The 15417-nt window shown below is 38.8% G+C and overlaps 1 protein-coding gene across 1 annotated transcript in view; it reads right to left on the bottom strand.

Moving 5' to 3' along the window:
* prkci (protein kinase C, iota) overlaps nucleotides 1-15417 on the bottom strand; it is an 82836-nt gene that overhangs the window by 54060 nt on the left and 13359 nt on the right. The window contains exons 2-3 of the mRNA XM_062023815.1: nucleotides 4271-4392; nucleotides 2471-2560 (exon numbers count right to left, since the gene is read on the bottom strand). Coding sequence (XP_061879799.1) covers nucleotides 2471-2560; nucleotides 4271-4392 — 212 coding nt within the window. The remainder of the gene's footprint in view (nucleotides 1-2470; nucleotides 2561-4270; nucleotides 4393-15417) is intronic.

The raw sequence follows: 15417 nt of genomic DNA on the forward strand, positions 1-15417 counted from the left end.
CGATTCGTTGGAACTATGCTATGCGCATGCGCTTTTTTTAATTTTTTTAAATTTTTGGTTATTTTTTTGTTGTTTTTTTTTGTTTTATAAACCTTTATTTATAAACTGCAACATTTACAAACAGCTGACAAACAATAATCAAAATAAGTACAAAAACAGTACAAAACAGCGCCAGGGCGTCGCTGAGGCTACGTCTCATGAGTTGGCGTAAGCTAGCCAATGATGTGGTCATGTGCAGCTCACGTGACGACGCCGTCTCCTTTGCTGGAAAAATTTGAAAAATGGCGCAGGAAAACACTACTGATAGTTTAGCGGAGAAACATCTTGAGGTTATTGCTTCAATGGAGAAAAGTGTACGACTTAAGTCGTCAAAAGTGTGGAAACACTTCACTTTAAAGACTTCAAAGAAGACCGTTTCCTGCAAAATGGCACGGAAGTACAACATTGCTTCAGAAGCACCTGAAAAGGAAACATGTTGGAGCCATGGATGAAGGGAGGAACTCATGGTACGTAACTTTTTAAGTCCATAGTGGCAACAGGCATTCATGAGTTCAGCATTTTTGTGAGTAACGTTAAAGTTATGCCTTTGTTGCAACGCGGGGCTGATAATGTGTCTCCGGCACATTTGACTCCGTTTTGAGAGAGAAAACGCAAGGTTACCAATTTGGAAATAAACGTAACGGACAGAAATATCTCAGGTTGGTTTCATAATGGATCAATGTAGCCGGGCTGATAAAGCTATATAAATATATTTAGATTTGAGTGACGCTTTAGTATAACTAAACGTTATGAAGGTGCTGGAATATTTCATGCTATTATTCAGAGGCAGCCTAAAATGAACCCTTTATTATTCACAACAGAAACGTGTACAATATCTGATTCAGTTCTGATGAGTTACATTTCTGTGTTATTGTTGGTGTATGCTGCACCCCCAATGTCCACAACATGGTGCCAGTATGCTGGTTTTTCAATAAAATACTGGAAAGGATAGAAATGTAGTTTGTCTCTTTTATCCGATTATTAATCGATTAATCAAAGTAATAATCGACAGATTAATCGATTATCAAATTAATCGTTAGTTGCAGCCCTAATTATATATATTTATATATATATATTTATATATATATATATATATATATATATATATATATATATATATATATATATATATATATATATATATATATATATATATATATATATATATATATATATATATATATACACACACATGTATATATACACACACACACACACACACACACACACACACACACACTAGGGGTGTAACAGTACACAAAAATTTTGGTTCGGTACAGAAAGAAAACAACAAAATATTAATTTTGTAGTTATTTATTTACCAAATTTGCTAAATCTTCCACCAAAAAAATATTTTTCTTAGTGGAATATTTGATGTGAATTAATGGGAACCTTGGATAGGTCAATAATTCATAATAACATTGATTTTGATTCAATATTATGTTTTGAGCAATGACAGTTTGAAAGAAAAAAAAAACAGCTTTGTTTTATTAGTCAACATTGCAACTTTTTCTAAATTACATTTAACCTTTAAGCTTTTTTATTTCACTTTTGTTATGTTTTTGTTTATTTCAATAGTATTTTTAGAATGTGCCGTGGGCCTTTAAAACATTAGCTGTGGGCCGCAAATGCACACTTTTGACACCCCTGCTACAGATAATAAAAAATTAAATGTGATAAATCTACGGATAAAAAGCACAGCCTGGAGACGCATGCGCGTTTATCATAACTCTCTCTCTCTCTCTCTCTGCCCCTCCCTCACCAATGCTGCGCGCGCACAGTTTGTTTTGTTTTTAACCCCTTCTTAACCCTGAACGTACATTGAAAATACACGCAACCCTAACTCAAAACGCCGGACATTTGAGGCATTTAAGAAACCCCGCCCTGACAGCTCCGCAAAAGAGGACATGTCCGGTGAAAAGAGGACGTATGGTCAGTCTATCCTAGCCCGTTGGCTGCTAGCATGCCGTGTGTTGTGCCTCGGTGTGCATTGTTTACACAACGTGCGTTACGCTACTTAATATGTCCGTGTGGAAACTCGTTCGGTACACATCCGAACCGAACCGGAACCCCCGTACCGAAACGGTTCAATACAAATACACATACCGTTACACCCCTAATGTATATATATATGTAATTCTACACAAATACAGCCACCAGTGTTGGGAGACAGCATGCCACCATGCACTGCCTGATGGGAGTGAATTCCAGACCCTGAAAGCTTAATTCTGAAACTGACACTTTTTTTGTTATTTATTTAAAGCGCTCATCTAACAAACATGCTTCTTACCACAACCGTACTTTCTACCAGGTAAGTTTGAATCAACATAGCAGTGGCCAAGATGCAAGACCACCACTACTACTACTACTACCACCAACACCACTACTACTATTTCCACCACTGTTGAACTGGGAAAGCTGGAAGGCTCACCGTGAATAATGAGCTCAGAGTCTTTGTTTAGCTCGTAGAGGCGCAGAGCTTCTTCCAGCTCCAGCTGAGACGACACAGTGCACGGGTCACCTGCCAGGAGGAAGAGGAAGAGGTTGATGTTATTCACATTGGCAGGGTTTTTGAAATTTGGAACCCATGACATTTTCTTAAATAACTGCTAATAGTGAACCGTTTTCAGCTATTTCCTAATAATTAAACATACTATATATATATACTGAATATATATATACTGAATATATATATATATATATATATATATATATATATATATATATATATATATATATATATATATATATATATATATATATATATATATATATATATATGAATATATTAGGGCTGCAACAACTAATCGATTAAATTCGATTATAAAAATAGTTGCCGATTAATTTAGTAATCGATTCGTTGGATCTATGCTATGCGCAGAGGCTTTAAAAAATATATATATATTTTTTTTTTTTAAATAAATCTTTATTTAGAAACTGCAACATTTACAAACAGCTGAGAAAAAATAATCAAAATAAGTGTGGTGCCAGTATGATGTTTTTTTCCAATAAAATACTGGAAAGGATAGAAATGTAGTTTGTCTCTTTTATCCGATTATTAATCGAAGTAATAATCGACAGATTAATCGATTATCAAATGAATCGTTAGTTGCAGCCCTAATATATATATATATATATATATATATATATATATATATATATACTGTATATATATATATATATCTATAGTATATATATACAGTATATATATATATATATACAGTATATATATATATATATATATATATATATATATATATATATATATATATATATATATATATATATATATATATATATATATATATATATATATATATATATATATATATATATATATATATAGTATGTTTAATTATTAGGAAATAATACAAAATTTATATATATATAAATTGGCCCGTAGACATATTTTTTTCTGTCAACGTGGCCTCTGAGTCTAAATAATTGCCCAGGCCTGCTCTGCCATATACGTATGGAGATATCCGCTGACGTAACTAAGGCAAAATATGTCACTAAAATCCAAAATATGTCACTAAAATTGAGATATCCGCTGACGTAACTAAGGCAAAATATGTCACTAAAATGGAGATATCTGCTGACGTAACTAAGGCAAAATATGTCACTAAAATAGAGTTTTTTGCTGACGTAACTAAGGCAAAATATGTCACTAAAATGGAGATATCTGCTGACGTAACTAAGGCAAAATATGTCACTAAAATTGAGTTTTTTGCTGACGTAACTAAGGCAAAATATGTCACTAAAATTTGGGACTTTGGGACAGTTTGTAGTCGTTTCTCCAACTTAATGGTTGGAAACATATCCGCATTTATTTGAGACCATTTTGATAGTTTTCTCCATAAATTATCTGATCCAAGATATTTTTCCTTCGTTTTCTGGGGCAGGCTTTTCAGGCCAGTTGAGCTCTTCATTGCCAACATCAAGCAGCTTAGGGGATGGGTCAAATTTCACCACACCTAGTGTGTGTGACAATCATTGGTACTTTAACTTCCCTTGCTCAGACGGTCTAATAAACGCCGTGGTGACCAGTTGAGTGTAATTAGCTTGGACAGGCTGACCTTCGGGCTGAGCGGAGTGATCCGACAGCTCCGACTTTCCTACGACGACGTCACACGCTGCCTTGTTAAACGCCCAGAAGAAAAAGACTGAGCTTCGGGGGAAAAACACAGTGTGTGTATGTGCTTGTTGTTTACTTGATGACATGGTCACACACCTTCTTCATCTATCCACTTCATGGTGAAGAGCTGGTCGTTGTCCATGGAGCACATGTCCTTGACTTCTCCGTACAGGCCTTCGTAGGATATGGATGGCTCGAAGTGCGTGATCATGATGTCCCTGTAGAGAACATGAACTTTTTTTTATCAACAAGGTCACTCCACAATGTTAAATGATAAATGATAAATGGGTTGTATTTGTATAGTGCTTTTCTACCTTCAAGGTACTCAAAGCGCTTTGACGGTATTTCCACATTCACACACACATTCACACACTGATGGCGGGAGCTGCCATGCAAGGCGCTAACCAGCAGCCATCAGAGGCAAAGGGTGAAGTGTCTTGCTCAAGGACACAACGGACGTGACTAGGAAGGTAGAAGGTGGGGATTGAACCCCAGTAACCAGCAACACTCCGATTGCTGGCACAGCCACTCTACCAACTTCGCCACGCCATGTTGTGTGTTGTGTTCCGGCAAGGTAAAAGCCCAATTTGTTTCCATCCAGTCGGTTCTTGTCAAAAGGTTTAAAGTGCAATTACACTTAGCATACTGTATTTTGTAATACAGGTTTCATTACTATGTCATTTTTGAAAATGAATGACAATAATTGAAATAGAAAATATTAAAATGATTAATAGAAATGTCAAAATGTCATTCTAACAGCTTATTTTTCGGACTATAAGTCGCAGTTTTTTTTCATAGTTTGGCCAGGTGTGCGACTTATATTAAGGAGCGACTTATGTGTGAAATGATTAACACATTAGCGTAAAATATCAAATAATATTAATTAGCTCATTCATGTAAGAGACTAGACGTATAAGATTTCATGGGATTTAGCGATTAGGAGTGACAGATTGTTTGGTAAACGTATAGCATGTTCTATATGTTATAGTTATTTGAATGACTCTTACCATAATATGTTACGTTAACATACCAAGCACCTTCTCAGTTGGTTATTTATGCCTCATATAACGTACACTTATTCAGCCTGTTGTTCACTATTCTTTATTTATTTTAAATTGCCTTTCAAATGTCTATTCTTGGTGTTGGCTTTTATCAAATAAATTTCACCAAAAAATGCGACTTATACTCCAGTGCGACTTATACATGGTTTTTTCCTTCTTTATTGTGCATTTTCGGCCGGTGCGACTTATACTCCCGAGCGACTTATAGTCCGAAAAATACGGTACTGAAAACACTTGTACTGTATGTGTTCAAATAAACGCCTTGCCTCTTTTACAACCACCTTAGGAGTAAAGAAATACTAATGATAATGTGTAGCTACACGTAAAAATCACTAAATCAAAATATAATATTAAATATACATGTATATGAGTCATACCATAGACTATAAAAATGGGAGCCATTACCTCCCTGCTTGGCACTCAGCATCAAGGGTTGAAATTGGGGGTTAAATCACCAAAAATGATTCCCGGGCACGGCCACCACTGCTGCCCACTGCTCCCCTCACCTCCCAGGGGGGTGAACAAGGGGATGGGTGAAATGCAGAGGACAAATTTCACCACACCTAGTGTTTGTGTGACAATCATTGGTACTTCACTTTACTTTAAAACCAATATACATTTATTCCAAAAATGTTTATTTTAAATACAAAAAAACAGTAATTTTAAAATATGATTTACATTTTTAAATATACTATTCAGTGTTTCCCATAAACTGCCAAGATACCTGTGGCGGTGGGGGCGTGGCTATGGGCGTGGTCACCATGACATCAGCAAGTAATTTGCATAATTTACTACAATGATATGATTTTCTCTAAAAAGGCTCAAAAAATGTATACTTACTAATTAATAATAACAGTTTTGTTTTAAACGTCCATCCATCCATCCATCCATCCATTTTACAATAAAATTACAACACTTTATGTGCATATTTATATACAGATTTGAACAATAAGTTATTCACTGAAATATATTTATTAATTGTAGTTCTTACAAAAAATATATCTTATAAAATATAAAAGCTAAAATGTCTCTTAAAGCTCTGCGCCTTTAATTAGTGCATACTAAATAATTTAACTTTAGCCTACTAAATGGGTGAATGTGGAAATACTGTCAAAGCGCTTTGAGTACCTTGAAGGTAGAAAAGCGCTATACAAGTATAACCCATACTACAACCACATTATTTACCAGCAACATAAAGTGAAACAGAGGCAGAGGTGTCCTGCCACAGTCAGTAACAAATAAACAGAAAACAGTAGTGGTCAAATACAAATAAGGCAACAAGAGAAGTATCCTACACTTCTCTTTTGTAAAGTAAATCTGAACGGCCTATATGGGCTTCTACATCAACTATATGATTTGCCTGAGAAGCTGGACAGGACCAAAAAAAAAAAATTTTTTCTTTCTTTCTTTCTTTTATGGCGGGCGTAATTCTTTCGTGGCGGGCCGCCACAAATAAATGAATGTGTGGGAAACACTGCTATTCAAGAGTTGTATCAAATAAAAGCCACTCCTCTCTGCAGTCAGCGCCCCATGTAAGGAAATAATGATATAAATACGACGAAGGTTTAATAAACAATTTCACTCAATTAAACCAATAGCATAGATTCAGTAATCACCCTCCATTTCCTTAAGTCTCACACAGGCACACAAGAAGTAGAAGAGTGAAAAAAGGGGTAAGAAGTGTAGCGGAGGGTGACTACGAGCAGGTATGAGGATCCTGTCCCTCGTTTCACAGTCTTGCTCATCCCCCCCGGCCAGTCACAGCACTGTTTACAGGCCAGTAGATGCGCAGCAGAGATGGCCGCAATCAGCTTTTACGGTCCCGCACAGGCGACACGGCTCTGCGCTCCTCTGCCTGAAAGGGGAAGGAACGGAAAGGAGCGGGAGGGTGGGAGGTGGTTTAGAAGGAACCAACCGTGGACATACATATAAAAAAAAGGGGTCCTGTTGGCCAGGGAGCAAGGACAAAGACCTTGGGGGGCTTTTACTAGCATGCTTCAAAGATGGAGGGGCTTCTTCATTAACTTGAGACCTTTATTGCAAGATGATAAAAGGAAAAAAAAAAAAAACGTGAGCTGGCGTAAACAAGGCCCACGTACAGTATGTGTCCAAGGGCGACTGAGGAAGGTCAGGGAGCACTAAGGCTATGTTAGATGCTAAAATATAAAGCATGTTCACCAGTGCATTATTTTGAAGCTGTTGGGTTTATTATTTGTTAATCTTGAGCATCTTACATCGTAACGGATCAGTGTGATAGTATTTAACTGTCTGAACTGAACACTGACCATTAGAGCTACAAATCTGGACTGTGTCATGAAATAAGTAGTGTTAATAAAAAGTATATCCCCACCTATTTGTTAACAAGTTCAGCATTCATATTGGCAGGTTTCTTTCCTCTGTTTTGAATTGTTCATCTTTTTTTACCAGTAACATAAATATAAAGATGGTTGGATGGCACTATTTGCTGGGGGGGTGAAAAAAAAGTGCTGCAGCTTTGAATCCAGCAGAGGGCGCTGTGTCACAAGTCAATTCACTTACATTTTCCAGCGGAAAGATGCTTTGGCAAGATGTGATGTATAACTGCAATGTTTTGGAAATATCAAATCCATCCATCCATCTTTTACCGCTTATCCCTTTCAAGGCGCGGGGGGTGCAGGAGCCTATCTCAGCTGCAATCGGGCGGAAGGCAGGGTACACCCTGGACAAGTCGCCAACTCATCGCAGGGCCAACAGAGATAGACAGACAACATTCACACTCACATTCACACACTACGGACCATTTAGTGTTGCCAATCAACCTATCCAAAGGTGCGTGTCTTTGGAGGTGGGAGGAAGCCGGAGTACCCGGAGGGAACCCACGCAGTCATGGGGAGAACATGCAAACTCCACACAGAAAGATCCCGAGCGCAGGATCGAACCCAGGACCTTCGTATTGTGAAGCAGACACAGAAATATCAAATATTTACAAAAAAAACAATTTATAAACGTCCTTGGCGCCCAGTGTTGTGCCGTCCTCTGGGTGCGGGCTTGGCAGGGGTTGTACCTAGGGGGGGTGAAGTGATCGCCTGGTTCTCGGTGGATAGTGGGTTATGGGGCTGGATTGCTACCCCGCCGGCCTGTGTATGAATTTGTTTGGTTATGTACTGTATGTGTATGTATGTATGCATTTTTGGGGCGCTCTCAGGGCCTGCAGATGTCACCGCCTTAGGCTACTGCGGCCGGGCTGCTTATCTGGGCCACCTGGGTCCCACCGTCCACCCCTTACGGGTGCCCGTCTTGGTTGGGGCTTACTGAGTCTACCATGACAGCTCTGTGCGCCACAAAGTATTCTGGAGTGCTGCATAGGTGCTTGAGTATTGTAAATGATGAGAATTGTTCTTTTAAATCTCACATTGAAAAATGTGTGGCTAAACTTAAAACTAAATCGAGGGTCTTTTTTTTTTAGAGACGAGTCTTGTGTTTCCTTACAAGTTAGGAAACGCTTGATCCTGACCACTTTCACGCCTTAGCTAGATTAAGGAGACTTGCTTCTTATGAATGCACTTATTTGAAAAAACTGAATATTGTATATCACTGTGCCTTACTTGTTATTACTGGTTGTAGTAGTCTTGTCCACCATTGCACTTTGTATGCAATGGCAAACTGTTCAACTTCATCTATTTGAAGATTTTCTTGATTGTGTTTTTATAAAAAATACTTCTTAGTCTGGTTCCCTCTTGTTTATGTTCTTTTATGTCTCGAGACTGTAATCACTGCAGCTTAAGGTTGCAGGACATCATTAGCATGTGTGTTCCGAGAGTAAACTCAAATCTTGGAAGAAAAAGCTTTCATTTTTTCCTTCTTGTAATCAGACAATAGTTCGGAATATTAGATGGAATTTTTACCTGACATGTTTCGACTGTCTTCTGAAAGAAGTGAAACGTCAAAAATGCACTCAAAAACTGCCAATATCCAACCATATCCATCAAAAAAGAGGAACAACAACAGGCTACCTGAGATGATCACTTTGGGGGAAGTTCAGCGGCTTCTTCTTCCGGTTCGGCGGACATATTTTTTTCCGGTCGGCTGACTGGGTATCGAAAATAGGAATCGAAATTTAAACTTTTGAACGATTCCGGGAGAATCGGAAAGTTAGTCCCGGTTCCAATCGATACTCGATACTCGATACCCAACCCTAATCATGACACAGTTTTCTGCCATATCGCCCAGCCCTACTGACTGCTACTCTTTTTATTTTGAGTATTTACCATATTTTTCGGAGTATAAATCGCTCCGGAGTATAAGCCGCACCCGCCAAAAATGCATAATAAAGAAGGAAAAAAACATATATAAGTCGCACTGGAGTATAAGTCGCATTTTTTGGGGAAATGTATTTGATAAAAGCCAACACCAAAAATAGACATTTGAAAGGCAATTTAAAACGAATAAAGAATAGTGAACAACAGGCTGAATAAGTGTACGTTATATGAGGCATAAATAACCAACTGAGAACGTGCCTGGTATGTTAACGTAACATATTATGGTAAGAGTCATTCAAATAACTATCACATATAGAACATGCTATACGTTTACCAAACAATCTGTCACTCCTAATCGCTAAATCCCATGAAATCTTATACGTCTAGTCTCTTACGTGAATGAGCTAAATAATATTATTTGATATTTTACGGTAATGTGTTAATAATTTCACACTTAAATCACTCCTGAGTATAAGTCGAACCCTCGGCCAAACTGAGAAAAAAACTGCAATTTATAGTCCGAAAAATACGGTATGTAATTTTGTTTTGCTGCCCTCATGCCTAGGTCACTCTTGGAAAAGATTAGTTTTTTACCTGGTTAAATAAAACATATTGATTGATTGACAGGAGGACACAAAAATTAACATGTTAACATTGCACTCTCTTTTTTAACGGCAGCATTGTGCTAGGTTAGCATATTGGCTGAAAAAAAACCAAAATGATCAAACTTACAAACTTAGTTAGCAGAGCGCCAGGCTCTACTATGAATTGATTAACGTGGACCCCGACTTAAATAAGTTGAAAAACTTATTGGGGTGTTACCATTTAGTGGTCAATTGTACGAAATATGTACTGTACTATCTACTAATACAAGTTTTAATCAATCAAATTATTTTAAAGTTTGTGGCAAAGCCTGATTTTTTCCCCATTTTGTTTGAACAGGGTTATTTATTCAAATCGTTATGATTTAAAGGCCTACTGAAATGAATTTTTTTTATTTAAACGGGAATAGCAGATCCATTCTATGTGTCATACTTGATCATTTCGCGATATTGCCATATTTTTGCTGAAAGGATTTAGTAGAGAAAATTGACGATAAAGTTCGCAACTTTTGCTCGCTGATAAAAAAAAAGCCTTGCCTGTACCGGAAGTAGCGTGACGTCACAGGAGCTAGTATTCCTCACAATTCCCCGTTGTTTACAATGGAGCGAGCGATTTGGAGCGACAAAGCGACGATTACCCCATTAATTTGAGCGAGGATGAAAGATTTGTAGATGAGGAACGTTACAGTGAAGGACTAGAGAGGCAGTGATGGACGTATCTTTTTTCGCTCTGACCGTAACTTAGGTACAAGCTGGCTCATTGGATTCCACACTCTCTCCTTTTTCTATTGTGGATCACGGATTTGTATTTTAAACCACCTCGGATACGGTATCCTCTTGAAAATGAGAGTCGAGCACGCAAAATGGACATTTAAAGTGACTTTTATCTCCACGACAATACATCGGTGACACACTTAGCTACTGAGCTAACGTGATAGCATCGTTCTCAAATGAAGATAGAAACAAAATAAATAAACCCCTGACTGGAAGGATAGACAGAAGATCAACAATACTATTAAACCATGTACATGTAACTACACGGTTAAAAATTCTCAGCCTGGTAAGGCTTAACAATGCTGTTGCTAACGACGCTAAAGCTAATTTAGCAACTTAGCAACCGGACCTCACAGAACTATGCTAAAAACATTAGCGCTCCACCTACGCCAGCCAGCCCTCATCTGCTCATCAACAGCCGTGCTCACCTGCGTTCCAGCGATCGACGGCGCGACGAAGGACTTCATCCGTGGGTTTGGCGGCAAGCATCGGCTAGGCGTAGTAAGTAGTCCTCGTTGTGTTGCTGTAAGTATTGTACTTAGCTGCTAATACATCGATCGATCCCACCTACAACGTTCTTCTTTGCAGCCTCCATTGTTCATTAAACAAATTGCAAAAGATTCACCAACACAGATGTCCAGAATACTGTGGAATTTTGTCGAAGAAAACAAGAGGTTTTTGTATCGGGTCGATGGGGTACAACCACTTCCGTGGATTTTGTGACGTCACGCGCATAAATCATATCCAAAGGAGTTTTTCAAGCGGAAGTGTGGCGGGAATTTTAAAGGCCTACTGAAATGAATTTTTTTTATTTAAACGGGGATAGCAGATCTATTCTATGTGTCATACTTGATCATTTCGCGATATTGCCATATTTTTGCTGAAAGGATTTAGTATAGAACAACGACGATAAAGATTGCAACTTTTGGTATCTGATAAAAAAAAGGCTTGCACCTACCGGAAGTAGCGTGACGTAGTCAGTTGAACATATACGCAAAGTTCCCTATTGTTTACAATGATGGCCGCATGAAGTGAGAGAGATTCGGACCGAGAAAGCGACAATTTCCCCATTAATTTGAGCGAGGATGAAAGATTTGTGGATGAGTAAAGTGCAAGTGAAGGACTAGTGGGGAGTTGAAGCTATTCAGATAGGGAAGATGCTGTGAGAGCCGGGGGTGACCTGATATTCAGCTGGGAATGACTACAACAGTAAATAAACACAAGACATATATATACTCTATTAGCCACAACACAACCAGGCTTATATTTAATATGCCACAAATTAATCCTGCATAAAAACACCTGCGTGTTTGTTATGCTAGCTCCTAGCTCCTCTGCTAGCTCCTAGCTCCATAGAACACGCCAATACAATTCAAACACCTGATCAACACACACAATCACTCAGCCCAAAAGACCGTTTACCTAACCCAAGGTTCATAAAGCTTATATATTTTTAAAAAGTTACGTACGTGACGCGCACATACGGTCAAGTTATCGAATGTTTAGCAGCCAAGGCTGCATACTCACGGTACCTGATATTCAGCTGGGAATGACTACAACAGTAAATAAACACAAGACATATATATACTCTATTAGCCACAACACAACCAGGCTTATATTTAATATGCCACAAATTAATCCTGCATAATAACACCTGCGTGTTTGTTATGCTAGCTCCTAGCTCCTCTGCTAGCTCCTAGCTCCATAGAACACGCCAATACAATTCAAACACCCGATCAACACACACAATCACTCAGCCCAAAAGACCGTTCACCTAACCCAAGGTTCATAAAGCTTATATATTTTTAAAAAGTTACGTACGTGACGCGCACTTACGGTACGGTACGTGTTATGCTAGCTCCTAGCTCCTCTGCTAGCTCCTAGCTCCATAGAACACGCCAATACAATTCAAACACATGATCAACACACACAATCACTCAGCCCAAAAGACCGTTCACCTAACCCAAGGTTCATAAAGCTTATATATTTTAAAAAAGTTACGTACATACGCAAAAAAAAAGCCAAAGCTGCATACTCACAGTAGCACGTCTGCGTCTTTGTCATCCAAATCAAAGTAATCCTGGTAAGAGTCTGTGTTGTCCCAGTTCTCTACAGGCGTCTGTGTATCCAAATCAAAAGTCCTCCTGGTTAGAGTCTCTGTTATCCGAGTTCTTCCATCTTGACTGCATCTTTCGGGAATGTAAACAAAGAAGCGCCGGCTGTGTACTGTTGTGGCTGACTACGTTCGAAAAATACGTCCATTTCGCACCGACAACTTTCTTCTTTGCTTGCTTGGCTTCCTTCTCCATAATGCAATGAACATGATTGAAACAGATTCACGAACACAGATGTCCAGAATACTGTGGAATTATGAAATGAAAACAGAGCTTTTTCATATTGGCTTCAATGTGGAAGGCATACCCGTGTTCGTCGGGCTACGTCACGCGCATACGTCATCCTCAGAGGCGTTTCGAACCGGAAGTTTAGCGGCAAATTTAAAATGTCACTTTATAAGTTAACCCGGCCGTATTGGCATGTGTTATAATGTTAAGATTTCATCATTGATATATAAACTATCAGACTGCGTGGTCGGTAGTAGTGGGTTTCAGTAGGCCTTTAAAATGGCACTTTATAAGTTAACCCGGCCGTATTGGCATGTGTTGCAATGTTAAGATTTCATCATTGATATACCGTATTTCCTTGAATAGCCGCCGGGGCGCTAATTAATTTAAAACCTCTTCTCACTCCTGCGCTTACCAAAAGCATGCGGGATGGGCAAGCATGCGCTAATTATTTTAAAACCTCTTCTCACTCCGGCGCTTACCTTATCATGAAAAGCACATTTAATAAAAAAAACTTTATTATGCTCTTACCTTTACTTATAAATGATGTCCATGTACAGCTGCTTCTGATCAAAGGCAGTCTTCCTTATCTTTCTTCAGTTTTAAAAGTCTCTGGAGATATTCCTTTAATTATTACCTCCTGCTTCGATTGAAAGTCCAGTTTAGAAAACTGTTTTGTTTTAGATATGTAATCCTCCATGGTAAAAGTGCAAGCAAACGATCGCTGCTCACGCTTGCTGCTTGTTGTCTTCTTCTGCAGCACCGGTCTTCTGCAGTACTGGTAGTCGCAAGAAGGATCACTAGCGCCCTCTACCACCAGGAGGCGGGAGTCATTTAATGACTCATATTTGACCCGGCGGAAGTGCCAAGCATGCGCTAATTATTTTGCGAAACGAGTTTGACCCGGCTGTAATTCTAGGCAGGCGAATACTATATTCCTGGCGGCAAATCAAGGAAATACGGTATAAACTATCAGACTGCGTGGTCGCTAGTAGTGGCTTTCAGTAGGCCTTTAACTACATAAAAACAAGTTGCTTTGGTATTTCCTGTCATGTAAATATTATATAAAAAGTCATTTAAAAGAATGACATCCATAATTGAATGCCAGCTTTCCCCACTCATGAATCAAGGATACGACTTACATATCTTCCAATGTAATAATAATAAAAAAGAAAATAGTAATGTGAACAAGTCAAAAAGAAAGCATGCATTAAACATGGTGATGCATGTAGCAGTACCGCTCATAAAAGGAGTAAAAGACAGCGGTGGCATGATGATGCACACTCTTGGCATTCTTCTCTTCTGTAGCGGTCAAATTAAGGAAGAGTTGGTTAGGGGAGGAGGTGGTTCTACCGGACCCGTGTTACACCACCCAGCCCCCACCTCCTGCTGCCGAGAAGTCAGGCTCTGCAGTCTCCCGTCTGCCCACAATTGAAGCCATTCGTCACTGTTGAGCGCTGAAGCTGGAAGACGGGTCAGATTGGTTCCCTGGGCTTTCATGAGCACCTTGAACCATCTATCTTTCTGTCAGCTCAGCCTCTGCTACGACACCCACATCTACCTGGGTGACACCTTCGCACGGGTGCCAACACAAACACACGCAGTGGACAAACACACCTCCTAAAATAACAGGTAAGGATGCTGTGGTTGCCTAGCAACACCGCTCCAGTGAGGTCAGCCTGGCTACTTCACAGTGGTGCTGACTAAAGTGTGTGGAGGACAACGTCACTTATTCAGATTGGCGGACAAAAGTGACAGAACACTTGAGCCGCAGTGCGGTACAAAATGGACAGACAACAAAACACTGTGCACGCTTGACAGCCTGGAGTGGAGACGTGGTGGATGCACGGCAGTACCAAACTAAGCATTTGTTTGGATCTTTTACTGAAACACAGATGTGCTAATTCTATTTAGGGCTGCATACAGAAAAACACAATAACTCTGAAGCCATTGATATTTTTAATTTTGTGAACCGACTGAGGGCAACTCATGTCTGTAGATTATATGCTGAAACAATAATAATAATAATAATAATAGATTTTATTTGTAAAAAGCACTTTACGTTGAGCAAACAACCTCAAAGTGCCACAGTGTAAAAAGTAAAAAATAAAAATAAAATAGTAATAGTAATAATAATAATAAAAGATAATAAAAACAAATAAAATATAAAACCAGAAACTGCCCAACAGCTAGAACCAGCATGCATATCTATAAAAATCTATAAAA

Source organism: Entelurus aequoreus, linkage group LG16, assembly GCF_033978785.1.
Source record: "Entelurus aequoreus isolate RoL-2023_Sb linkage group LG16, RoL_Eaeq_v1.1, whole genome shotgun sequence".
NCBI lineage: Eukaryota > Metazoa > Chordata > Actinopteri > Syngnathiformes > Syngnathidae > Entelurus > Entelurus aequoreus.